This window comes from Poromitra crassiceps, assembly GCF_964638095.1.
Source record: "Poromitra crassiceps genome assembly, chromosome: 2".
NCBI lineage: Eukaryota > Metazoa > Chordata > Actinopteri > Beryciformes > Melamphaidae > Poromitra > Poromitra crassiceps.
In genome coordinates this window covers 110,549,125-110,576,852 of record NC_139624.1, presented here as the reverse complement: position 1 = coordinate 110,576,852, position 27,728 = coordinate 110,549,125, and the positions used below count along the sequence as shown (strand labels likewise).

The 27,728-nt window shown below is 42.7% G+C and overlaps 2 protein-coding genes across 2 annotated transcripts in view; one reads left to right on the top strand and one right to left on the bottom strand.

Moving 5' to 3' along the window:
* The window catches only part of LOC310795767 (polyhomeotic homolog 3), a gene marked incomplete at both ends in the record, with an annotated part of 38,036 nt that extends 23,036 nt beyond the window's left edge, over nt 1-15,000 (bottom strand). Inside the window, 4 exons of the mRNA XM_083657842.1 lie at nt 150-351; nt 1,409-1,498; nt 5,091-5,246; nt 14,488-15,000. Of these exons, the coding sequence (XP_083513968.1) occupies nt 150-351; nt 1,409-1,498; nt 5,091-5,246; nt 14,488-15,000 (961 nt within the window). The remainder of the gene's footprint in view (nt 1-149; nt 352-1,408; nt 1,499-5,090; nt 5,247-14,487) is intronic.
* A 6,919-nt stretch (nt 15,001-21,919) lies between these two features.
* The window catches only part of LOC310771288 (cullin-1-like), a 59,325-nt gene continuing 53,516 nt past the window's right edge, over nt 21,920-27,728 (top strand). Inside the window, exon 1 of the mRNA XM_083631899.1 lies at nt 21,920-22,056. The gene's annotated coding sequence lies outside the window, so the exon portion shown is untranslated. The remainder of the gene's footprint in view (nt 22,057-27,728) is intronic.

The window sequence follows — 27,728 nt, the reverse complement described above, 5'->3', positions numbered from 1 at the left end:
CAATTTCTATTCTTGCACAAAATATATAAATTAAAGCACTTTCAATAACCCATGTCTATGTATGTATAATATTTTCAAAAGCTTTCAAGGCCTTGATTCCCGCCCTCAAATTCCATGGGAACCCTGGTTAGCGATCACTGCGGACCTACTTGGCGGCGGGACAGAGAGGTGGCGAGTGGGCGTCTCTGTGGCAGGCTGTGCGGGCTGCGGCCGCGGCCTGAGGGGCGGGAAGAGCGGGGCGCGGGGGCGGAACAGGGGAGGGGGGGCCGTGGGACAGGGGGTTTTTAGTCGGAGGGAGGGAGGGATGGTGAGCGTCCCGGGGGGCGGCGGCCTCAGGGTGAGAGTCTGCAGCTGGAGAGCAGAGAAAAGAGAAATGTTACAGTGGCAAACTCTACAAACTTTCACTATTACACTTTCCTGCGTTGGACAAAATCCAAAAAATATATTTTTCCTCTTACCTGTAGTGCTATTTATCCATATAGATTGTTTTGGTGTTGAGTTGCTGAGGTTTGGAGATATTGGCCGTAGAAATGGCTGCCATCTCTCCAATACAATGGAACTGGATGGCCCTCGGCTTGTGGTGCTCAAAGCACCAAAAACACATTTGAATTCAACAGCAAATGTCTCTTTCCAGAAATCATGACGCGGTTACTCAAGATAATACACAGACCTTGTTGTGAGCAGTTTCATGTACACTGTACAGTAGGAACTATTTTCTTAGCAGCTAGCAACTAGCGGGTGTAGTTTGGTCAAAAGAAAATAGTTTCTACATGCAGCAGGTGTAGTTCGGTCGGAATGAAATAGTTCCTACATGAAACTGCTCACAATAAGGTCTGTGGATTATCTAGAAAGAGACACCACAAGCCGAGTGCCATCCAGTTCCATTGTATTGGAGAGAAGGCAGACATCTCTATGGCCGATATCTCCAAAACCCGGCAACTCACACCAAAATTATCTAGAATCTTTTTTTTTTTTTTTACCTTTATTTATACACTCACTGAGAGCAATGCTCTGTTTTTCAGGAGTGCCCTGTTCACATTCACACACACATTCATACCTGGAAGCTGACCAGTACAACCACAGTCTGATCTGATGGCCACTGATCAGCTCCACTGGAGCAGTTGGGGTTAAGGGCCTTGCTCAAGGGCACCTCAGTGGTGGTAATGAGGGAGGGGCAAGCGCTGCCTTTTCACTTTCCCCACCCAGATTTATCCTGCCGGTCCTGGGGATTGAACAGACAACCTTCCGGTTACAAGCTCGCTTCTCTAACCATTGGGCCACCACTCCCCCAGATGGATAAATAGTACTACATGTAAGAGGAAAAAGATGCATTTTTGATTTTGGAGTCAACTTGTGTCCCCCCCCCCCCCACACACACACATGCAATGGTACTTGCTGAGCGGCTCACCTGAGCGGAAGCGGGGTGAGAGGAAGGTGGGGAGGGGGAGGAAGAGGTAGAGGAGGATGAGGCAGGTCGCATAGCAGATGTGAGAATCAGCTGCAGAGAGAGGGGGGGAGGGAGAGAGAAAGAGAGAGGGAGGGAGAGAGAGAGAGAGGGGGGGGAGAGGGAGGGAGAGAGAAAGAGAGAGGGAGGGAGAGAGAGAGAGGGGGGAGAGGGAGGGAGAGAGAAAGAGAGAGGGAGGGAGAGAGAGAGGGATGGAAAGAGAGAGACCAGATAGAGAGGAGAGAATAGAGCAGGATAAATGCAGGAGAGCAGGATTCAAGCACAGAGTGTAGCAATATTCTACCACTGAAAGAGAGTGTGTAGGTGAACTAGGTGTGAAAAGACATTTTCGTTAACTGAAATAAAAATGAGGCTTTACAAAAAATTATAACTGAAACTGTATTGTGTTTACAAAACTATCAGATAAACTAAAATTATAGAGAAAATGTCTTTAGTTTTTCTTTTTGTCTTTAGTTTTTTCGTCTGTCAATTTATTTCACTAGGCGTGCTCGATTCCCCTCGCCCAAAGCTCGGCTGCTGCGTGGCCTCGCCTGCGCTATTGGCGCGCGCGGGTGTCGCGCGGGTGTGTGTGTTGCTCACAAAATGTTATTGCCCTAGTTTACATGCACGCGGGTGTGTGTGTGTGCCCCTTAAGTTTACATCCATCAGTCTTATGACATCACTGACAACATCATCAGTGTCTTATGACATCACTGATGACATAAGCAGTGACTTATTATGACATCACTGATGACATCATCTGTGAAAAATTGAAACAGAGAACAGAGAACAAACATTGCCCACATGCTCCCTTTTAGATATAACCTTTATTTAATCAGGTAAGTCACATTGAGATCAAGATCTAATTTTCAAGTGAGACCTGAGTACATAAATGTACCGTATATATAGATAGATGTATGTAATTTTTCTGGTTAATGACACAAACACACTGACTGACACACATCTTTTATAGTTGTGTTACGGGTCGGCACCCAACTAATGGCAATATTCACCTTCAGGCTGGTATTCTCTCGTGTCTAGGGGTTAGCTGGTGTATGATCCGATAACAGAGAATAATAAAGCAGGCTGTCATGAGAGAGAGAGTGAGAAGCTGTCAGCCTACCCTGCTCACAGGTGTGCTCTGGTCCAGGTGATGTGCCGGTGGCTCTCTGCCATCCCAGGCCGGTTGGAATCGATAGTGTCCAGTGCCGATGCGCTACCAATGTTCATGTAGGCACGGGACAGGACATATACAGACAACAGAAAGCAAAAACGACGGGGCACGGAAAGTGCACCCTGTCTCCTCTTCCTCCAGGTCACCTGACAGGAGCGTGAACTCCGGGGCAAAATATATACTCTTCGATATGATATCACTTCCCCTGCTAACATACAACTCATCGCCCTCCATGACAGCCAGTAATTTATGAATTACATATTACAATTACGGTACACACATCTTCCGCTTATATGAGAGAGGCACCGTAACAGTTGTCTTTTGTGGATGGTTGTTCATCGGTTCCAAGTGATTATTTTTAAATGGTGTGATGTTTGTGGAGTTTTTATTACACGATACCTTAAGGCTTTTAGACTTTTTTGAATCTTGCCCCTGAATCTAATAGAACACTAAACTAAAAGTAATTTTTTTTTACTAAACTAGCAACCCCAAAGTGATCATCTCAAAGGTTTTAATGTAAATAAATGTCTGTTAACAAGATACCTTTTTCCAGTCTCTGCTAGCATTACGGGTGGTCCGAACAAACTGACTAATGTCACATAATTATGCAACAGTTTGGATCTCAACTGCAATTTCCACTCATCACCATAGGTGTCACCCAAGAGAACAAAACTGAAATCTTAGAGATTGTCACTTTACAAAACTAATTAAAACTAAACTGAATTGAAAACGAAAACTCAAAACAAAATAAAAATAAACACGAATGAAAATTGAAAAACTATAATAACCTTGGTGTGTGTGTGTGTGTGTGTGTGTGTGTGTGTGGTTTTTTTTTTGCAAAAATTTGCAAAACCTCTCTCCTTAGCGTTTTTTTTATGGATTTGACGTGTCTTTTCCAAGCCCTTCTCTCTTACATGATCATCCTAGAGTGTTGTGTTGTGTGTTCACGTCTCTTGTGAGCGACTGAGAGCTCCCACTTGTTAGTGCGTTCGAAGCCGCTTAAAATCATCAAACACTGTGAACGTTCTCTGCAGACTTTGGTTGTTCTTGGTGATAATTATTCAAAGCCTTTCGACACTCAACACACACACACGTTTTGTGGTAGTTTATGTTTTACAGCAAACCAAACGCCACAAACACAAGTTTCCAGCAGGTATGAGTACTATCCTATAATAAAATTGCCTAGGTGGACCGGCGGGCGGGTGGCGGTGTCTGTCTGTCAGTCACGATTTGTGTCACATCGTGTCACGAACGTGGCGGACCAATACGAGGGATCAGCCGAGCAGCATTTTGGTAAACAAACTGGGGGAAAACGGCAATGGCACCCGGCGCCAGCCTTGAGTGCTCACTCTAGCCCCGGCTGTGTGGTTTACATTTTAAAAACTGCGACAGTTCACACAACTTTACAATGACATGCATACTGTATTATATACCAAACTCTTGAGCTACTCTCACTCAGAATGTCAAAATAAAAGCGATGTGATGTACAGTTTATGAGATATTAACATTTGTTTGGCACAACTCATACTACCGTAGTTAACTGCTGCAGGGTTCTGCATTTCATGCATTTCATGCTGATTCGTCCTATACCACGCCCCCCCCCCCCCCCCACACACACACACACACACACAAACACACACAGACACCATACAAAGACTCAGCATAGCGCCACCTACTAGCAACACATGAAGTGGTTTATCTCGAGAACCGTTCATCCGGTCGACTTCAAACTTGGGGAGTGCACTTACGGGGGCCTGATAGAGTGCAGTGCCGAATTTCATGCAATTTGGACATGCGCATATTGATCTGGATACAGATACCTTACACACACAACACAATACCAAGAGTCCCAGCAAACTAGATTTGAAGGCCGCGTAGTGGCCTGTTAATCTACCGGTAGTTATCACACACCGACTCACATGCTAAACATTTTTCATTTTGTTTGTTTTAAATGAAAATATCAGTCCCTGCACTTCAGATTCTAACTCATTTGGTGAAATCAGAATTCAGTAAGTTGGAGATTTGGTGGGTCTGTCACCAAATCCTGAGGTCCTGGTTGTATTATTGCCTGAAAGCTGCTGTGAATGGTATTTTCCAGAAGGAATCTCAAATCCACCATATTTCCTATAGAACATGAATGTAGCACATAAGTCTGAGGTCCTCACACACCAGGAGTGTTTTTTCTTTCTTTGTGCGAATAATTCTTGCGTCAATAGTATTTTTCGAAACTATATCGAGTCAATGCAACCATGCATAGCAAAAGCGAAGTTTGCTGAGCGATATTGCATCTTTTTTTTGGGGGGGGGGCGGGACCAAGGTAGATTTTTTTAGAAATGTATGACATGTACACATCTGTTGCTGTGAATAGTCAGGCGAGTCAAATTTCTCACTATTTCATGCTGTTTATTCGCGTCGCTCTTGGCCACCTGTAATGTTAGTCATGTAGGAATGTGTGCGTCCATGTTCATTTACCATCTGAGCTCTAAGCAGCACCTGGTCTTGGGCAGACCCTTTGAGACTTTTCCCCAGGAGCAGTGTCTGTGGGGATATCCTCTGCCTGATAGGTGAGGGGCTCTGATTGGCTCGCACGAGGCCAGGTGTGCCCAGAGGATGGGCCAGCTGTGACACCTGCAACGAGAGGGGAGGAGGGGAGGAGAGGAGAACACATCAGGGAGGGAAGAGAGCTGCAGAGGGTTAGGATGTCTACAACTTGTGTTACATTTCTTAGGCAGGCAAACCCACATGTTGACAGAGCGAGTGTGTGTGTGTGTGTATGTGTGTGTGTGTGTGTGTGTATGTGTGTGTGTAGAGCATTAGAGGGTGGAAACCAAAGAGAGCAAACAATGCAAATTTAGCATTTTGAATACTGTGTTTCAAATATGCAAAATTGTCTGGCACAGAAACGGAGACAGATGTCAGTGCGGAATGATGAAGTGAATGCGGCTAAGCAAAAGTGCGTGACTGCACACACATCTGAAATAGTGGTTGACACAAACACACACATAGAGCGGCCTGCATTCTGTATAGTTGATAGCTTGATGATTGAGTTAATTATTTTGGCAGCTTGTTTGGAAGGTTAAAGAAAGATAAGAGACAGCCTTCAACAGAAGCTGCTTAATGGGAAACTTGACTTGAGTTTGGACTTGACAGCAGTGGGACAGGACAGTTGCTGTGTTCTCAGGGGGCGATGCCAGGTGAAGGAGAGGGGGTGAAGCCAGGCAGGAGGGAGGGAGCGGCAGCGGGTATTTAAGAAGGCAGAGCCTCAAGAGCCTGAGAGAGCTGAGGATGACGTGTGCTGTGGGGCCAGGCCGGGGTGCTCGGCGGGGGGCAGGAGGGGGAGAAGGATGCCGCCAACACACACGATGTCTGGTTGGAGCTGCAGGTGCTGAGGGAGATGGTGGCAGGTAAATGGGGGGAGGGGGGAGTTCTTCTCACTGGTTCCAAGCTTTTGAACAGTAGTGTACTACGTATCGCTATTTTATTTTTTAAATTGTGTTTCTCATTTAATTACTTGTATTGTCGGGTGTCTCATGTGGTTCAACACACTTTTATGTAAAGTTCCATCTATTGTCCATCTATTCCATCTTCTTACTATATTACAGTATATGTCTGTTTGTTTTACTCTTTGAGGTTCTGGCACTTTACTTGAGTATTTCCATTCTTTTTTTTTTTTTTTTTTTTTATGTTTTTTTCCCGATTTTTTTATCCCATTTTTATCCCCCGTTTAGTGCTCATTTGAATTACTCAATCCTGGTTGCTACTCCATCCTCTGCCGATCTGGGGAGAGCCGAGACTGATTCCATGCATCCTCCGAGACATGGGCAGTCAAGTCAGCCGCTTCTTTTCACCTGCCCGAGGAAGCTTCACCGGTAGGACATAGCACGTGGGAGGTTCACGCTATTCCAACCAGTTCCCCTCCCTCTGAACAGGCGCCCTTAACGATCAGAGGAGGAACCATATAAGCAACCAGGATGTTGCATGTTTTTGTGAAGGGGGTTCCTATATGAAGGAGACCCCCGGGAGGCACGGGGAGAACATGCAAACTCCACACAGAAAGGCCATTTTGCCGACCCCCACCCGGGTGGTGGGCACTCGAGGACATGCGGACGGGCACGCATTCCTTCAGTGTTCACATCGGCCCAGGTGGGAATCGAACCCACGACCTTCGAGCTGTGAGGCGATAGTGCTTACCACTGCACCACCGTACCTCCTTGTGTTTCTCATTTAATTACTTGTATTGTCGGGTGTCTCATGTGGTTCAACACACTTTTATGTAAAGTTCCATCTATTGTCCATCTATTCCATCTTCTTACTATATTACAGTATATGTCTGTTTGTTTTACTCTTTGAGGTTCTGGCACTTTACTTGAGTATTTCCATTCTGAGAGACTATCTACTTTTCCTCCACTTACTTGCCCGCTGGGGTTACTAGTTACTTTGCAGAATCAGGTTTCACATCAAAACATACGATAACCTCATCAAATATGTTGCATTGTTACAGTTTAAACTCCCCAACAGCAGTTAGATCAACAACATTAAAATACTTTTGAAAGGTTAATGCTTCAATAATTTAACACTAACAGATTGAGGACTTTTACTTTGATACTGAGCTTTTACTTTGATCCTGAGCTTTTTAAAGGTAAACCACAGTGAAATTAAGGGTAAACAGAATATAGCAGATGCCTTTAATAGGCATTTTATCAATGCAGGCTTAGACACTGTTTCAAGTCTTCCTGTAAATACTAAAGGCAGTGTAGCCACCACTTTAAGTTGCCCTCGAAATAGTTTTAATTTTCTCTTAATTTCTCCCACTCAGGTGTGCAAAGCTCTATCAAGTCTTGATTGTAAAAAATCTGCTGGTCCTGACCAAATTGAGCCCTATTTTTTAAAAACAGCTGCCAATTTGATTGCAAGGCCCATTGCCTCCATTTTTAAACTTAGTCTAAGCAGTGGTGTGATCCCCAGCTCTTGGAAGTCAGCGTTTGTCCTTCCTTTATTAAAAGGTGGAGATCCTTCTGTTCTTGATAATTATCGCCCTATTTCTAGACTGTCTGTTACAGCTAAAGTGTTTGAATCCCTTGTGAATGAACAGCTAAAGCATTTTTCGTCTGATAATAATATTTTAAGTCAAACTCAGTCAGGTTTTAGACAAGGGCATAGTACTGTAACTGCAGCTATATCGGTCACAAATGATATTATTACTGCTCTGGATGATAAAAAATCATGTGCTGCACTTTTTATTGATTTATCAAAAGCGTTTGATTCAGTGCATCATGGTCTTCTCCTTCAAAGACTCAAACAGATTGCTTTTAGTGTCCCTGTGCTGAATTGGTTTCTAAACTATTTGACTGGGAGAACTCAATGTGTGTCTGTAGACAATTATAACCCTGCTCCCTCAATAGTAAAGACAGGGGTCCCTCAAGGATCCATTTTGGCTCCAATTTTATTTTCTATTTTTATTAATGATCTTGGTGTTGGTTTAAATCCAGCAAAGGTGCACCTTTACGTGGACAACACTATTATTTACACCCTGGCACCATCTCTAAAAGTGGCAATGGACTCATTACAGACTGCCTTTAATTCACTGCAGTTGTCTCTTGTTAATTTAAAATTGGTTTTAAACGCAAAAAAGACAAAGTTTATGGTTTTTACACATTCCCGTTCATCTCCTATTGACTGTATGGTTCTAACACTAGATAGCGCTCAACTAGAGAGGGTTAGTTCTTATAAATATCTTGGAATATGGCTTGATGACAAGCTGACTTTTGGTGTCCACATTGATAGCCTCTTAAAAAAACAAAGTTAGGTTTTTATTTTCATTAAAAAAAAAAAGAAATCCTTTTACTGCCAGAAAGAGGTTGGTTCAAAGTAGGGCTGCACAATATATCGTTTCAGCATCGTCATCGCAATGTGCACATGTGCAATAGTCACATCGCAGAGCGTGCAATGTCAAGTAAGGCAAATTAACTCATAACATACAGTAATGCATGCCCTCTCTGTGACGTTCTAAGCTCTTTTCCTACTAACTATAGTACCTTTACTCACTTAGGATCCTGCAACTCACCCTGGCTGCGGCTAAAAACACACTCACTTCCTACTACGTCAACTGTGCACGTTACCCACTAGGCCATCTTCTTAAACAGGCAAGGCTTGATAGACCTATTTAAGACTTTTGGTGAAAATTCCTGTTTTTTTTCATATCGCAATATATATCGCAGAATAAAAAAATATTGCAATGTCAGTTTTTTCCAATATCGTGCAGCCCTAGTTCAAAGTACCTTTCTGTCAGTATTAGACTATAGCCGTTTTCACACATGCGTACAGGAACATTGCCTGTAAATCAATAACGGCTATTTCCCGGAATTTCCCTTCACACCTGAGGGATCACATGTGTAAAAACTACGGTATCTCAATGGTAAAAACAGGCGTGAAAGAAGCTGTATTTTGATAAACTATATTATCAAACTTTTGATAATACTTCTATACTTTTACTGAAGTAAACTTTTGAATGCATGAACTTACTTTTTATTAAGTAAGTTTCGATTATGATATTGCAAATTTTAGTAAAAGGAGTAGTTGACACAAAAATTAAAATTCTGTCAGTATCTACTCAGCACCCTCATAGGTAGGTAGGTAGGTACCGTAAGTACTTTATTAATCCGTGAGGAAATTCAGGTATCCAGTATAGCAGCTCGCAGGCCAAAGACAAAATGAGACATGACATAGCACAAAAACCAACAAACATGACAATACAGAACAATGCAGACAGTACAAGACAGTAACATGATAGGCAGGTTTCAAGTTAAAGATTAAGAAGTAAGAGCCAATTCAAAGATTAAAAGAAAGATTTAAAAGTTACCACAATACTAAGATACAATTGAACGGTAATTAAAATACTAAAATACTAGTTGTCAAAATTGCACAATGCCCATATCTAGACCACAGCAGCATCTGAGTGACGCTCAGACCCCCATACAGTACTAAGACACAGTTGAACGGTAACTAAAATACTAAAATACTAGTTGTCCAAAAATTGCACAGTGCCCATATCTAGTCAGATCAAATTGCACAATGCCCATACCTAGACCACAGCAGCGTCTGATGAGCAAACTTCATAATAGTAGACTATTAGTAGGACAGTTGGACGCTTCAGCAAAGAAAGAACGCTTGTTAAAGTCTTCACAAACACTGCACAGGCCTACAATTCCAATACAGGTGACCCAACACACACACACACACACACACACACACACACTCGCACACATGCATGCACACGCTTTAAATGTACGTTTTATTTCAGATGAATCGGGACTTTGTGGTGTCACAAAGGTGTCGCTCATTACCATTTTTCTAATAAATAATAGACCAACAAAGTACACAGTAGCCACTGTACATCCAATATCTCTGCCTCTAGTAGGCCTACCATAAAACATTATGAACTCAATGTAAACTCACCATTGAGTGTGACAGACACACTTAAGTCTCTAGTAAAGTTTTATATTAATTTTGACAAGAAACACAATAAATCGACCTGGACATTGGACATCATATTTTCTGTAAAAGAAAATAAATATGACAAGGCAAACAGCCGCCAATATGAAGGACAATCTAGGCTATTTTCAGTGCACCAAATCACTTATTTCCCCTGAAAGGACATCCTCATATAACTATCAGTTTCTTCTTCAGATGTTTAGGGTCTGCCTCTCCCCCATCCAAAATGTGGTGTGTGTGTGTGTGTGTGTGTGTGTGTGTGTGTGTGTGTGTGTGTGTGTGTGTGTGTGTGTGTGTGTGTGTGTGTGTGTGTGTGTGTGTGCGCGCGCGTGCGTGTGTGTGTGCACACGCGCACATGCGTGTGTGTGATGAGAGGTTGGAGCTGCTCAAAGTTCAACAAAGCAATTCTTCACACGGTAAGCAAGCCGATGAGGTATCAAACCAAGGCCAAGGATGTGAAACATGCACAGATGAAAGAAAACAAACAGAGAGGAAGTGACAACCCCAAACAGACACATTGACAGCCAGCAGCATGGAGAGAGAGAGAGAAACCTCCTGGGTGTTACTACATGTTTGACCCAGCCAGCAGCATGGAGCGAGTGGAGAGAGAGAGAGAAACCTCCTGGGTGTTACTACATGTTTGACCCAGCCAGCAGCATGGAGCGAGTGGAGAGAGAGAGACAAACCTCCTGGGTGTTACTACATGTTTGACCCAGCCAGCAGCATGGAGCGAGTGGAGAGAGAGAGACAAACCTCCTGGGTGTTACTACATGTTTGACCCAGCCAGCAGCATGGAGAGAGAGAGAGAAACCTCCTGGGTGTTACTACATGTTTGACCCAGCCAGCAGCATGGAGAGAGAGAGAGAAACCTCCTGGGTGTTACTACATGTTTGACCCAGCCAGCAGCATGGAGCGAGTGGAGAGAGAGAGACAAACCTCCTGGGTGTTACTACTGTACATGGTTGGGTCAGGAAGGTCTGTGTCTCAATGATAGAGAGATCTACAGTAGCCTATATAAGCTGCTGTAAACAGATTTTTCAAACTGTCCTACATTAATATGTCTTATCTGTTGGACAAGCAGGCATTTCCACTCCTCCACTGTTTATCTTTACACCACCAGTGTTGGGCAGTAAAGTAAAGTAACACATTACTGTAATTGTATTACTTTCCCCAGTAACTAGTAATGTAAGGGATTACAATGTCCAAAACAGTAAGTATATTACAGTAACTTACTAATCCAAGTAATTTTGCTGGCACAGCGCTAAAACGAAGTGTGGAGATACAGTAGGTCTGGCTATGGGAGACTACTGTGTTGCCAGAACGCGATTAATCTTTTGTCCTAGGTAGGCAAATAAATACAAATCACACCCAAAACGTAAAGAGGGCTGTTATAGCGCCATTCCACCATCAGGTCAATTGGTGTAATTTTTTCCTGGATACTAAGCCTTTGTTCACACAGGATGCCTAACATAAGCAGAGCTGAAGCTTGAGGCAGGCTCAAGCTGAGCTGACGCCTAACCGTTCACACAAGAAGCCTTCTCTTTTCCTCTCAGTGCCTACTCGGCGTACCTTGAACCCTTGAACCCACCCACAACTCCCATTGACTTCATGCCTGGCAGCTTCAAGCTTCACGCGTCACGCTTGGAAAATAGGACTGAATCCTGAACGATCGCTTGAGCAAGGCGTGAGCGTGGCTTCAGCGTGACACGCGTGTGGGTGGTGTCAACGGCCTTGACTGTTAACAAGGACACCTAAATGAAACTAGTGGGTTCAGCTTAGGTTGAGCATTGCTTCGGAGTATGGTGTGAACGACCACTAAAAGACCCCTCTGTGAACCTCCCTACCAAGTTTGGTAGCTCTGGTCATATCATTTCTGAGATATAGCTAGAAGATTTCTCGAAACCCCCCAAAAACGTGCGCTTAATCACAAATAGCGCCCAGACCGCTTGACGCAAAGTCATAGCACCCCTGTCATCAATGAGCGCACGTTTTGAGGTCTGCCATGTGTCTATGTGGTGTGAAAAATGTGGCAGCCAAACTTTTGTGGCAGATATAATAATAATAAATAAATAACTAAATAAATAACTAAATATATATGTGTATATATATATATACATATATAAAAAGTTTGGCGGACTTTATAGATTGTGCCTCGCTTTCAGCAAGCACAATAATGATATGTTCTCAAAACGTGGTGGTCTTAAATAAAGTTATAATCCAATTGAGATTTCAGTTTTGTTCTCTTGGTTGGCACCTGTTGCGATGCGTGGTAATGGCAGGTGAGATACAAATGACATTAGTCCGTTTTTTCAGGCCACAGTAACCACCCGTAATGCTAGCAGAGACCGGAAAAAAGTAGCTTGTCTTCACACAAGAGTTGTCGGGAACCTACAGTAACCTGTAGAGTGAGTCTATTGTGTTAACTCCGCTCAAGTTCAGAAATGCTAAAATACTGAAAATGCAAATGCTTCCATCAATGGGCCATAAGGGCTCATTATGCTTTCCGCATCAGCGAGGAACGCGAGTGTCCGCGCGGAAAAGTGACGTCAAATCAGCAGACACGCCCCTCCGCAAGGCTCCGTGCGGACAGTTTTCGCCTGGCCGTGCGCACCCCGAATTTTGTAACTACGCGGACGCGGCTGGGCGGACAAAGTGGAGTTTTCAAGACACGCTCAATTCCGCGAGCAGAAACCGCACAGAGTATAAAAGCTCCACACGTTTCCTCGTCAGGATTCCGTGTCTCTCATTTCCGTGCGGCCGGCCAAAGCGTCAAGTATAATCCAGGCTATACGCTCATCACCATTGTGTTAACTCACTATCAGATAGATAGTGATTTAACAGGTTAAAGATACAATTGAATTCAAGTGTGAATTTACTCTTTGGTGAACACACTTTCCCTCAACCTGCATCGTCTTCTTCTGCTTCAGTTAGTGATTTACTACATTTCCCAGAATGCCTTTCAAAGGAGGCTGTAAGGGCATATAAATACAGCCTTGTTAGCTAATCAGCTCATTTGTGACCATTGGGGCGGGTCAATGATTGAGGCCAGGCCCCCTTACTCAAAGCGCAACATGTTCTTTGGCTGTATTGCGTTCTGCTCTCTCTCCTGCTCCTGTGGGTTGACAAACTGCTCTCTCTCCTCTTCTACGATGGATTTCTCCCTGTGTGATTGTTGAACGTCTCAGTGCAAAAATCGCAGCTCTAGAAAGAAGCCCTTGCTCTTACATCAAACTCCATTGTAGCCACTTTATGTTTGGCCTGTTATCCACACAAATGAGAAAAACACCATTTTGAAATGTCCTCACACGGGCTGGGAAACTGCTGTGTATAAAACTAGCACTACTTCAACAATAAGAGACATATAACACCTATAACACCTAAGATAGACCTATAACAGTTATCAAATTAGCTAGTGCAGGGGTGGCCAATCTATGGCCCGCGGGCCAACTGCGGCCCGCTGCCCGTTTTTAAGTGGCCCGCCATGAATTTAGCTTTTTTTTTTGGTTGCTAAAAACGTTTTTCCGTTTTAAAGTTTAAAACGGAAAACAAAAACAAAAAAACGGAAACGGAAAAAAATAAAGAAAAAGAAACGGAAAAACAAAAACAAAAAAACTGATTCTCCCCATTTCGTTTTTTCAATTTAAAACCATTGAAAATGGGTTATACTTGAGTACCCTGACCTGGTCTATTTATTTTTAAACATTTTTAATACTGAATGAATGTTTAATACTAATGTTATGTTAAATTATCTGTCTTAACCTGTTGGCACAGGATTTTTCTTTTTGAAAACATACAGAAATACCCATTGTAATAGGTGAGCACATCAATAAACTATGTGTCATACATTTATTTAGGTAGAAATTAAATGTTTGATGGCACAAGGGTTTTCTGGTCCAATTGTTTTTGCCGCGAAAACTGCCACGCTTAATATTGTTTGGCCCGCGACTCCTTATATTTTTCTGTATGTGGCCCACAACCAAAAAAGTTTGGCCACCCCTGAGTGTCTACAACTAGAATGGCTACTTGACTGTACCCTAGGTAGCTAGCTAGTAGGTAACTACCTAGTCTGTAGTCTAGATTCTGGTAGCTAGTTGGCCAAATTGTTTTAAAATTTGAACTTATCCCTCTGGATTTTTCCATTTGTTCCTAATTTGCTTTTCGGTGAGGAATCTGTGAAATTATAAAGTTTGTCAGGTTGTTTCCCACCTCGAGTGTGATGTACCGATAGTTTCAAAATGGCCACTGTGGGAATAAGGTTGGTAGGGTATATGGGGAAAAACATATCTTATGCAATGGGTCTTTTAGCTCTGTGTGTGTGTGTGTGTGTGTGTGTGTGTGTGTGTGCATGTGCGTGTGCGTGCGTGTGTGTGTCAGTCACCTGTCTGACAGTTGGACTGGCCGGCGTGTGAAAGGGCGTGATTGGCGTGGAAGTCGTCGTGGAGACGGGCCTGGTGCTCCCATTGGTCAGGGTGGTGGAGGTCCTGACTGACGTGCTGGTGTTGCCGTGCGTTACAGATGAAGAAGAAGAGAGGGGGAGCGAGGAGGCGGGGCTGGTTACCGCGGGGGAGGAGCAAGAGACAGAGCTCAGGGTTTGCGTGGTGGGAGAGGCGTTTGGCGTTTTGGAGGTGGGTGACGGCAGGATGGGGCGGGAGTATGTGCGGAGGGCCACTCTGGGGCCATGCAAGGCAGAGAGAGAGGGGGCGGGGGTGAGGGGGGGTGGCGGCGAGGCGGAGTTGGGGGTCAGCGGGGGTGCCGCAGGGGGGTCCAGCAGCGTGGGGTTGGGGGTAAGACGGGGGGGAGGGGTGGGGGTGGCGGCGGAGTCAGAGGGGGTGGGGCCATTGGTGGGCTCGCCGTGCTCCGATTGGCTCTGCCCAACCAGCTCTCTGTCCATACTTAGGCACTTTAGCACACTGCAGGAGAGAAGTGGACAAACAGATAGACATACAGACAGATAGGTAGACAGAGAGTGAAAGCGAGTGAGATAGATTACACTTGAAAAACACAAATTTAATTCAAGTTCAAGTTCAGTTTAATTCAAGTTGATGGAAAGAGTAATGACTGTAAGATAGGATATTGAATCGTATTGAATTAATGCATTTTTGATCATCAATTAGGACTGTAAATTATTTTCATTGTCAATTAATCTGTTTGTTATTTTCTCGATTAATCGATAAGTTGTTTGGTCTATAAAGCCCAAGATGACGCCCTCAAATGTCTTGTTTTGTCCACAACCCAAAAATATTCAGTTTACTGTCATAAAGGAGTACACATTTAAGTAGCTGGAATCAGACAATTTGGATCCCCCCGCTTAAACCAATCAATCGATTATCAAAATAGTTGGCAATACAATATATTTGGCAACTAATAAATTAGTCAATTTAGCTCTATCATATCAGTACATACCTAATAAAATCATAATAATAAAAACAACAACAACAACAACAACAACAACAACAACAAAAACAATAATAAACTATTCATATGAGTATTTTTCAAAACCGAAGTTACAAAGACCTTCAAAAGGAAAAAGTAGCAGGTTCCAGGGGGGTCCCCCGGCAAAATGAGGATTTTAACTTCACTACAAACATAATTCACTAGATATGATCCCAATTAGAGAGAATTATTAGTAGAAGAATGCGAGAGAATATAGTGGTTCTCAACGTGGGGTTCGGGGACCACAAGGGGTCCTTGAGGAGGTGGGGTCCCCAGCAAATTGATGAATTATTAAACTTCACCATGAGCCTCTATAATTTACAATATAGTTAACAGATGCACAATAGGCTATAGAAGAATGACTTTTGATCATTTCACTGATCTCTTTGCCTACAACACAGTCATAGAATTCTGTACAAAATCATAACTGACAATAATTATTCTCAGATATGGGTCCAAGAGACAAATGGGCAATGGGGGTCCTGGCCCTAATGTGTACTAACTTGGGGTCCTTGATATGAAAAGGGTTGAGACTCACTGGGCTATAGCTACAGCGAAAACATAAACATTCCCATATGGGAGCCAAATGTTATTAAAACGTGGGTTCATGGCCTCATGGGTGTTCACATGCTCCTGCATATTTGGAAAATGTGTGCCCACCCCTGGGCTCCAGAGCCCGCTGGTCCGACTGCTAATCCACGCACCATCACCACGCAAGCAGGTGCCACTCAACTCCACGCACACCGAGCGGGCAGATGCTGACATCTGGCCCGCAGGCAGCTTGCATGCAGTACAGCAACCTACAGGCTATGTTATGTAGCCTGTATTCTTTAGAGTCACATGCATGATCGCAGGCCAATTAGGCCTGTGACTATAAAAAAAATAAAGATGGAGACAGGCCTTCACAGTGCACAAGTCTCACGATAATAACACTTTAACACACAGGAGAGGGTTGTATTCTCTGGTCACCTACCTCCAGAAATCAGCCTGGTTCTGCAGCTTATTCTCTGCTGTATCGCACGTCTAACAGCGTTTGCATGTTTGTAAAAGTCTGATCAACGGGTTTTTGGCTCCGACAGCTGAAACGGGGCGTGCGTAAACCTCACTTCCTAGTCTGACAGCGCAGAGGTTGAAGTGAAGAAGTGCACGTCACGTCACCGTCTCAGACAGACAATCATTTCCATGCTGCAATTAATACAAAGTTGCAATGCAGTCAAGCATGTTGGTGATGTGCAGGAGCTCTGTGTGTGTCGCAGTTTCGGGATATCCAGGTTTTCTTTTGCAGAATAGTCCCAGAAATGAACCCCGCCAATGGATAACGTTACAGCGTCCCCCTGTTGCAGCACCAACGTAGGCTATTTGCCCGGTCCGAGTTGGGAATCAACCCGGCTTGAGGCCACCGTGCAGCGGCTGCGAGGGCCTGGTTAGTCCGCTGCCTGGAGAAATGCTTTGGGAGGCGGTTTACACAGAGCAGACAGAGGCGAGACAGCACCACTCACAGCACAGGAGGACCAGACACTATAGCTCACACACACACACACACACACACACACACACACACACACACACACACACACACACACACACACACACACACACACACACACACACACACACACACACACACACACACACACACACACACACACACACACACACACACACACACACACACACACAAACAACAATAATAATAATGAATAATAATTCCATTATCTTTACTGTATCTGCAGTAAGCTAGGCCTTGAGTTGGGACCAAATATGGTATTTTGTAATCTCCTGACCTATGGGAGGCCATTATAAGCATCCTACTCAAATGTATTTATTGATGTCTCCTGTGCATGGACTGTCAAAAACATAGGCTATAATAACCAATATATAGGCTTATAGCGAATTAATAAGCTCTTATAGGTCTGGTCATGTGTGACTGCAGTGTTGCACGTATGCCAGACGCCAGTATCGGATCAGTGGACGGACACTGGCCAACAGTCGTCAGGCTGTAGCCTACTGTGCACATCGCAGGCATAGGCGTTATTTCGAAACCCACATAGGTTACGCCAAAACCACGCCCTGTGCCCGCCTACGCAGCAGTCAAGCGCCGGGATTGGCCAGGCGCCCATGCTCATGTTGCGCAACACCAACAACTACAGCGAGGCTGCAATGAGGATATTGAAGAACAAAATCCTACATCGCACCAAAGCGCGTCACCAGGCTCTTCTCGGCGAGACCAAAGCATACAATGTACCGCGGTTATTTGACTTTTTGACCACCTGCCTCAGTGCTTATTATGAGGCCAGAATAACAGATGCTGCTTGGCCATTGGAAAGGCTAACCCTTTACTTTTGGTTTTATGATTGTGTATGATTCAACTTTTTATCTATGATTTTATATTATTGTATGTTTTTGTAGATTGTTGGGACTTCACTGGCCTGGAACAAACGGCTGGACTGGGGGGAATGAATAGCTGTGCCAAAAAAAGAAGAAGCTAGGCCTATGTGCTGTATGTAGCCCATTGTATTTTAAATTTTATATTTTTTATATTTTTAATTTGCAAGTTAGACTGTCAGCTGAGCTGTTATTGAAGCTTTGGCTAAAGCCCTGAATTTTACAATGATGTTTTGAAATAAATATGTTAAAAAATCGATTGTGTGTTAAAAGCTTATGTTATGTTTTCATTAGCGTTAATACAGTAATTTATTTTCAATTGTGCGCTATCAAGAGCAATTTGGTTAATAAAATCGCTGGGCTGGGCGCAGTGTTTGTGGTGTGGCAAATGTGTTAAAAGCTTGTATTACATTTTCATTAGCGTTTAATACACTAAGGAAGGTATGTGACCATAATTCATTTCAATGTCCGCTCTCAAGAGCAATTCAGTTGGTTCATGAAATCGCTGGGCTGCTGCGTGCTGTGCAGTGTTTGTGGTGTGGGAGATTCGAGCTGTCAAAATAAGACAAAAGACGATCCTGGCCAATCCCGGCGCTTGACTGCTACGTAGGCGGGCACAGGGCGTGGTTTTGGCATAACCTATGTGGGTTTCGAAATAATGCCATGCGGCTACTGTCATTTAGTGTAGTCTGGGCACCTTCCACCCCGCTTTTTGTCATGGGGGCGTAAACCCCGGACCCAGAATTAACACCGGATGGCAATGCGCCTAACAACGTCTTTGTTGCCGTTAGCTTGACGCGGTGATGTTACCTAAACTAGAGTCTGATCAAAACAAAGCTAGCGTTACATAAAACAAAACGTTCATGCAATATGGCATCTCCGCCACCACCGCCTGACACACCGGTCAAAACGGTGAAAGAGGATTCTGATACTTGGGTCAAATTGTCAAGTTAACGTGAAAGTTGACGAGCTAGAAACGCTGCCATCCGGTCTAGGGCGGGCTCTAGGCCGGACCCAGTAGGGTGACAAAATCAATTGTGGGCGGGAGCCAGGCTCTTTCTCGCTGAGAAGAGCCTGGTGACGCGAGGTTACATTTAGTGTATCTGCAGATGCGTCAAGCTATCTGCACACAGACAGGACAAACCGGAAATTGGTCTTGCTTTGCTTTCAAAATCATTCGTAAAATTGTTAGATTGGCTGCGGTTGGATACAACTTTTTCTGAGGCAGATATCAGCTCTTTACTCAGCCAAATTAAATTATTTCTGCCGAGCTGCTCTGCATGAAAGAAAATAAATAAATGAATCAATCAATCAATAAACACACACACACACACACACACACACACACACACACACACACACACACACACACACACACACACACACACACACACACACACACACACACACACACACACACACACACACACACACACACAATAAATAAATAAAAGTTTGAAAATAAAAAATAATATAATGAATTGGGATGTACAACAAAAAGGGTTAGCTAGGCTAGAAAAATAGGTTAGCATTATATTGCATTCAGATCTATGTGCACTGACATTGTTGAAAATCCAGCCTCGACCATAAAACTGGTTGATGGTCTCGAGCTTGATTGTGCTCATCTTACTATAACATTAACATGGGCAGAGACAGTCTGATACTAATTATTGTGGTAAATGACAACACTGATGCTGATAGACAAGCTAAGACCAGTATATTTTCACCTGCAAACAGTTTGGTTGGTCAAGGCTGTTTTCTTCAGCAAGAGCTAGGCTACCTGTCGCTGGAGTCACATGAACACCATCACATGCCACACCTTAAATCCATGGTTCTCAAAGTAGGGTCCAGGGACCCCCAGGGGTCCTTGGTGGGTGGGGGTCCCCAGCAAAAAGGGGAATAATTTATTTTCACTGTAATACATCCATAAGTAATACAATGACAGAATGCATGCCTATTTTAGTCATGGGTTTCATACACTTTCTGAAATAAAACATCCCAAACCAAAATCTTATCAGATGGGGACCTGTTAGGTTAGGTGAGGTTAGGTTAGGTTAGGTTCAACTTTATTGTCCCCCAGGAGAAATGTCATGGGCACAGTACACAGTTGCTTCATACAAAACATTACAGAAATTACACAACATAGAAGCATTTGACACAGTGTTAGGGTCCTTGATGTGAAAAACTTTGAAAACCACTGCCTTAAATGAGTCAAAATCTAACTTCTAGCCTAGGTTTTATGAATGAAATGGTGGGGATCATTAAAATAAAAATGATCTGAAAATGATCTGGAAACTATATCTGCAAAACACAACAATCAAACACATGAGCATTTAGGACCTAAATGCTCCAAACATTTTCCAAAATTTTAGGACGTATGTGTGCTCTAGGCCAGTGTTTCTCAACGTGGGGTCTGGGGACCACCAGCGATCCTTGAGGTTCCAGGGGGTCCCCAGAAAACTGATGAATTGGTTCATTTGGGATTCTGGACAAAATCATATCTGACAGTAAACATACAACATGGGGGTCTATGGCTCCCTGATATGAAAAAAGTTGATTAGACTCTAAGTTGAATGGCTACCATTGATAGTATAGCTACACACATCTGATGACATATCTAATGTTTTATCATATTTAGGCTACAAAATCATATTTTCTCAGTCATCAATAATAATACATCACTCCATTTAGAAAATAGTCAAGAAATGTATAGTCAAAATACAGAAATTATAATTTTTTGGTGGCAGATTATATAATATAATATAGATTTTCACATAAGGTTTAATTAATTGCCAGCCAGGGGTTTAAAGGGTAAAATGTTAAAGGTGATCATTAAATCAGGTCATTAAATAAACGAAAATACAATTAATTTCGCCTTACCAGACTTCATAGCATAGCATATAGCTTTTATTTTGAAAGGTATGACCAGAAGTACACATACCACCTAATTTTAAACATATTTTTATTCATTTAATTTATTCAAAGCTTTTTTAGTTTAAAAACTTATACAAAAGTAAGTCACTACATTTGTATTTGTATTATGTAAGCAGTACTGTTAGAGTGACTCCTTTGTCGAAAAAGCTAGCCTACTTTCATTGGAAAAGATCTGTTATTCTCTCATCCACCAATAGAGGTCAGGTTGTGCCTGTTTCAGGGACTGTGGATAACCGGCACAATACACACCCATTTGCTTTATATACACCCGTTGGCTTTATATTATATTATATTATATTATATTATATTATATTATATTATATTATATTATATTATATTATATTATATTATATTATAATATAATATAATATAATATAATATTGATAACATTGGACATAAAAAAACAGCACGAAGGACCATAAGGGCATTGTAAAACCATTATCACAGGCACATGTCCCTTTAGGATTATTATAGAAAATTATATTATTATTATCACACACACACGCACACACACACACACACACACACACACACACACACACACACACACACACACACACACACACACACACACACACACACACACACACACACACACACACACACACACACACACACACACACACACACACACACGAAGCTAAAGAGCTTCTCTATTAGGCATGATCAAAAATAATAAGATTTCATACTACGTGACTGAAACGGTCAAAAAATGCGCATGTGTGAGGTACTGCAATATTTGTAGTCAAGTGGGTAGCCATGACTGTAGTCATACAACGATGCGGCATTCAGGTGGTCCTCCTAAGCTCCTCCGTTTTACGTCAGCTAACCATGTATGTAGCAACGGTAGTCTTTTGACCAACACAATACCACATTATTATAATGAAATGCCTCACATTTCACATCACATTTTGACAAGGGGTCCATGCTCTCCGCCTTTTATCTCCCCAAACATAACACATATCGGGTTGTGTTCTTGTGCACATGGGTCGTACCTTCAGTATTTCCGACAGCACTTGAATGCAGCGTGATTTGGTGGCTGCTGAGTTGATCTTTGTGCGAAGCAGAGAGAGCTCCACAGTCGCAGTTAGCAGCGAGCAGTGCTAACGTTACATCCAGACGAAAGACGGCTTTTCTGGCAGTAATATTTATATAGATAACGATACACTGCGACATCCACGGCCTTAACATAATGGTAAGAACACAGCTCAGTCTCGAGAACATGGGCCAGTGGCGCCTTTTCCTTGTAATCATCTAGCTAACGACTAGCTAGCTAGCTAGCTAACGTTAATGCTAATGGGGTTAGCGAGATGTTTTCCTGACTCATTATTGAGTAGCTTGAGTAGCTAGGCTGCCATTTTGCACCACCAACACGGTCAGCTGCTTTTTCCCCAATTGTTTTCTCCTAGCATAGCGACTAACATTAACGTTACGTTAGCTAGCTCAAGATACCTTTTGGCTTAGCTAACGTAAATAACGTTATATATTTACCACCATGCTAGATGAAAAGGGAACGGCGGTTGGAAAAGCTGCTTAGTTGCTAAGCTGCTAGTTCATCGAACGGTAACGTTAACTAGCCAAGCTAACCTAACTCGGCTAACCTAGCCTAACAAGCTACTGTTAGCATAAAATTGCGTGGCAATGTTTAACTCCATTCGTTGACCAACAGTATCTAATCCGAACGAATCTTTGACAGTTGATTTTATGTTTCAGCGACAATTATAACCCCCGGATAAGTTGACGTTACAACAATCAAGCAAGCAGTTGTCTAGCAAATCGGCCTTCTAATGTTAACGTTGCCGGTTTGCAGTGAACGATAGTGATTTGAATCTGTTAGATCTGATATTTTATCTTGCCATGGTTGGCAACTAAAGATCTATCTTTTTCTTAGCCAGTTTTCACCTCCATCTTCTCATACAGAGACACGATTGAGTGACAGTCACAACATTACTTAGTAAATTCATACCTGGAATTGGAAGTAAGTAGCGTTACATGTCAATAGCAACAGAAGACATACAGGTTGATTTCTTATAGTACACATGTTTTAAGTAGAAATGAACCATAGAGTGTGACCATCTGACTGTGAACTGGTTTCTACTCTGTGAATTAATAACTAATGTTTACAAGCTGTTGACATAGTCCTATAACCTTTATTTTGTAAAAAATAATAACCCTCGATACAGTCCTAGATCAGGTTCTGATTATGTCTGTTGAGTTTTGAAGTCGCCTTTGTCTGTAGGAGCTACACTTTCCTCTAGTGTTGAATCTTGAGTGATGAAGTTTGTACATGTAGAGACATGTTTTGTCCTCTCAGAATCAATGGCATGAGTGGGTGGATCTGTATGTGCTTTATGTAGGCAGGCCATTTGGGTTGAGGGTAAGTTGGTGACCATATAGCTGTAGGGTGGTGATAACTTTGATTGTATGCTATGATAAAATGGCTGCAAACTGATCCATCCACTTTTACATGCTTATCCAAGGCTTATGCCCAGAGGAAACCACAGGTTAGCAGAAAGCTTTTGAACATCTACATGGTTCAGGAATGGCAACACTCACAACAAGGGTAAATTGACGTTTCCACAGTGTGATGTGTGTAATTGAGTGACAGTAGTCTGGGCATGCTTTACACTGCTTTTGGCATTGGGGCGTAAACGAAGGAAACCGGCGGAAACAAGTGCACCAAAAAACGTCTTTGTTGCCGCTTTCTTGATGCGGCGAGGTTACGTTAGCTAGAGCCTCATAAAGAAAAGCTTCTGTATTGGCTTAAAATATGTGATATTGTGAATCCGCGATGTTTCTACAAGAACTTGTTCAAAAACTTCGTTTCGGAACGTCCATCTTTTGTTTTGCAGTTTGATTTTCTTCTTCTGTTTCCACTGCTTGTTTCCTGTCTAGGCCGGAAACAGGCCGAGTGACAAACTCCCTGTAAACGGAGACCAGGCTCTTTTTCCCTGAGAAGAGCCTGGTGACGCGATGTTAGAGTGACAGTGAAGCTAGGCTAGACATTGCTGAAAAAGCATGCATGCTCAGTCAACTTTCCCTGGAAAAAGATCAAAGAATAGTGAATGCATTGGCAGTTCTGTTTTCTGGGCAGAGTTTTTTTTTACCATTCATCCTGATACCAAAGATTCCTCCCCCTGGCTTTGAGAAGCATATTGATTTGTTGTCCTTATTTTAAGTAATGTAAAGTCACTATTTAAGGCGGTTTCTTCAGAAATGTTTATATTACATGGAGCAGCCATGCACTGTGTCTGTCTCTGAATCCTGATACGCTCTTTCGCAACATTCTGCAACTCACTCGCACATGCCGAGTTAAGTGGACGCATCCTTTCTTTGCTCAACATCATGCTGGCATCAGTCTACAAAATCAGTGTGCTTTTGTGTTTGTGTTTGGCAGTGCAGAATAATGCTGCTGCTAGGGCAGCGTTGTTGCCAAATCGACAATGTGTAGGCTAAACATTAAATAAAAAATTTAAAGGATTTTTTTTTTTTTTTTACACCCTGAACCTCATTTCCAACTTTAATTGTGATTTTTTAACTCACCCTGATAAGTTCTGTTTGATATCCATGCACTAAAACGATAATATGCTAGTTTGAGCTGCGACCTGGAAACAAGGAATACGGGGCATGTTTAATGCATGTATTTATGTCCTGTAAATAGCGTGTATATAGCGTATAGAAATAACGTCCTGGCGTTACGCTAAACCAAACGTGGGGAGGAGGCAGCGGATTTGTTTGGCGTTAACGTTAGCTGTTGTGGTGGCTAACGTTAGCTAGCTGGTTGTGGCTACCTAGTAGTTCAGCAGGCAGCAGTCCACAAGCTTGTTGTGACCAAAATCCCCGCATTTAAAGCACTTCATACTCCCAGAGCTGGCGTAAACCATAGAGAACCTCATGCATTACTCAAAATGAAACGTCCAGGGTTTGTGTCTCCAAAACCAACTAGCTAATGTTACATGCAAGGTAATGTGAAGCTAACGTAGCTAGCTGCGGGGCAGTCATGATCTACTAAGGAAAACGAATGCGCACATTTACATAAAAGTCAACATCACATAGTGTCTTTTCTTTAATCTAGAGCAGTGATACAGCGGCCCGCTATGGAATTGCATTTTTTTTTTTTTTTTTTTTTTACAGAGCACCTGAACGCAACATGCACTCTGAATAAGTGTCCAAATGTTCATGTCAGTCTGGAATATGGAATATCTTTCAATAATCTATGATTTAGCTGCTAAATTGTCAAATACCGCCGTCTGCTTGCTACCCAGGCACTTATGTATGTAGGCTACTTAACCTAACTAACTTAACCTAACTAACTATCCGGTGTGCACAACATTGTCAGACTAAACTCCGGCTGACACCCCAAAAACCTACAATCCACTACAGAAAATTTGAGAAAAATGTATATTGTTTGTTTATTAACTGGCCCCTGGCCTTCTATCATTTCACGAAAGTGGCCCCCGGGCAAAGCAAGTTGAGTATCGCTGATCTAGAGGCATCATTTTTCAGTCAAAAGTGAAACGACACATATGATGGCTTATAGTGAGGCTTTCCATGCCTCACTATAGAACTGGCCCCAATGCAAAATTCAGACAGCTCATATGTTGCCAGTAAGGTCATGCCAATAAGAGTCTAAATTGCTATGCCTTTTGTGTTTTATCTGCAGACTAAGCAGCTAGGCTTTCGGTTCTATAAAAGCCATTATTTTTTGTATTGACTATTGAGTGATACACTTTACTAAAACAATCATATTATATCAGAAGTGTTGTTTGTGTTCACAATAGTGATGTCAGATTTGCTTAGGTCAGAGCTATGGAATATTAAATCGTCCATCTTTGCTCACTACGTCATCTGCCCTTTCTTTTTTTTACCCCAGGTGTGCATAAAATACAGGTTAAGAACTTATTTTTTTAATACAAAAATGTGAAATAATTATCGGTTTATCGTATCGGTTATCGGCCAGGAGAAGCATATATTTATCGGTTATTGTATCGGCTCTAAAAATCCATATCATGCATCCCTAAAGGCTGAATTATACTCGACCAAGCTCGTTGGGGGTGGGGCCCCGCGAGTCTCCGTGCAGACCCCGCGCTGGGGTTGATGCCATTATACTCAGAAAGTGATCAGCATATATTGTACAATGGTAATAGTGAGAACAGCCCGTGGAAAAGTCGCAATGAAACGCTATTATGTGCAGTACTGAGTGGGCTTTCACTCTCAACGACCCCACATCAGCACATAAAGGAATCACCAAACTTGTTTTTACTGAATAGCCGTTTTACTTCTCAGCCCTGATTGCCTACTCTGTGCTGCTTTTAATCTCTCTCAATAATGCTCTCAACACAACACATTTACTTGGTGAAATGACTAAAAACGAACAGTTGCAAATCAAAGTTTATAGCCTACCACATGGGTCAAGAAATGTGGCAAACACAGCTCAGTGTTCAAGGCTCAGTGGCTTGAAAGCGGCCATGTTTGGAGAGAAGCCGTGCGCTGCTCGCGCTGTTAGAAAAAAAATCATGCACAAGGCGAGCGCCTGGCGGAGCTAGCGAATAACCACGCCCAACAAATTTACGTCATTTGACGCGCCCGGCCCGCGCTCCACCCACGCGCCCTTCACGGCAGGGTGAGCATAATTCAAGCTTAATAAGTAGGGGTGCACCGATCACGTTTTTTGCCACCGATTGCCGATCGCCTATGGGAAATATCTGCCCAACCGATCATTGACCGATCACCGATTAAACTCCTCAAAGAAAGTTTGGAAACGTTATTTTAGGTCGATTATTTCTCCCTTTTAATAATACCAATTGGCATTGTATTTTATATTGTTGGAAAGCCTGATTAGTGATGGGGCTTTTTTTCTTTCTTTTTTTTATATAAAAAAATATCGGCAATCAGCCGATCGCATATTTGAGGTCAAAATCGGCCGATACAGATTGCTTGCCGATCGATCAGTGCACCCCTACTAATAAGGATATGAGCCGTTGCATGTCAGAAAACGAGCTATTTACAGGACGTAAATACACACATTACACATGCCCCATATTCCTCGTTTCGAGGTCGCAGCTCAAAGCATATTATTGTTTAGTGCATGGATATCAAACATAACTTATCAGGGTGAGTTAGAAATCATAATTACAGCTGGAAATAAGGTCCAGGTTGTAAAAAAAAAGAGAATTCTCCTTTAACACCCACTGTATTTGAAAATACTCATCATATACAACATATTGATATGAGTAAACATGTTGATATAAGGAAGAAGTGCATTTAAAATAATTATGTTCCTCAAATCATCAAGTGGTATAATCGTCTGTCTTCCAAATAATCAGTTTTGTCATTTCAGACATGATTGCACAATCCTTTACCCCATCTGACCCATCCCGGCCTGTCTCCCGAGTCCTCAATATGTGCAAGGCATAGTGAGCTGATGGCACTGAGGACTTTGATTGTAAAGTCAATCTAGAGGGGCTGTGAGTCTCTGCTTGGCTGCTCTTCTGAATGCTGAGCGGAGCAAGATAAATCAAAAGCTGCTTACGCTAATGAAATGTCCGGCCTCGCAGCCTAGCCGACCCAGCACATGATCGTTTTGCATACACACGCCCATGCACACACATACAAACACACACGTATGGAAGCAAGCCATAGGGTGAGTGAGAAGTCCTCATCGCTGTGATTTAGTGCAGTCAAAGCTTTTTCACTCCTGCAGACTCAAAATGTGATGCTTTTTTTGTTTTGGTCACAGATACTCTGATTTAAGGAAGGTGTAGGGCTGAGCAATACATGATATTGTGATATGAGACTAGATATTAATGATTCATCTTAGATTTTGTATATCGTGAGATGGCTGAAATAGTTGTACTTTTCTGGTTT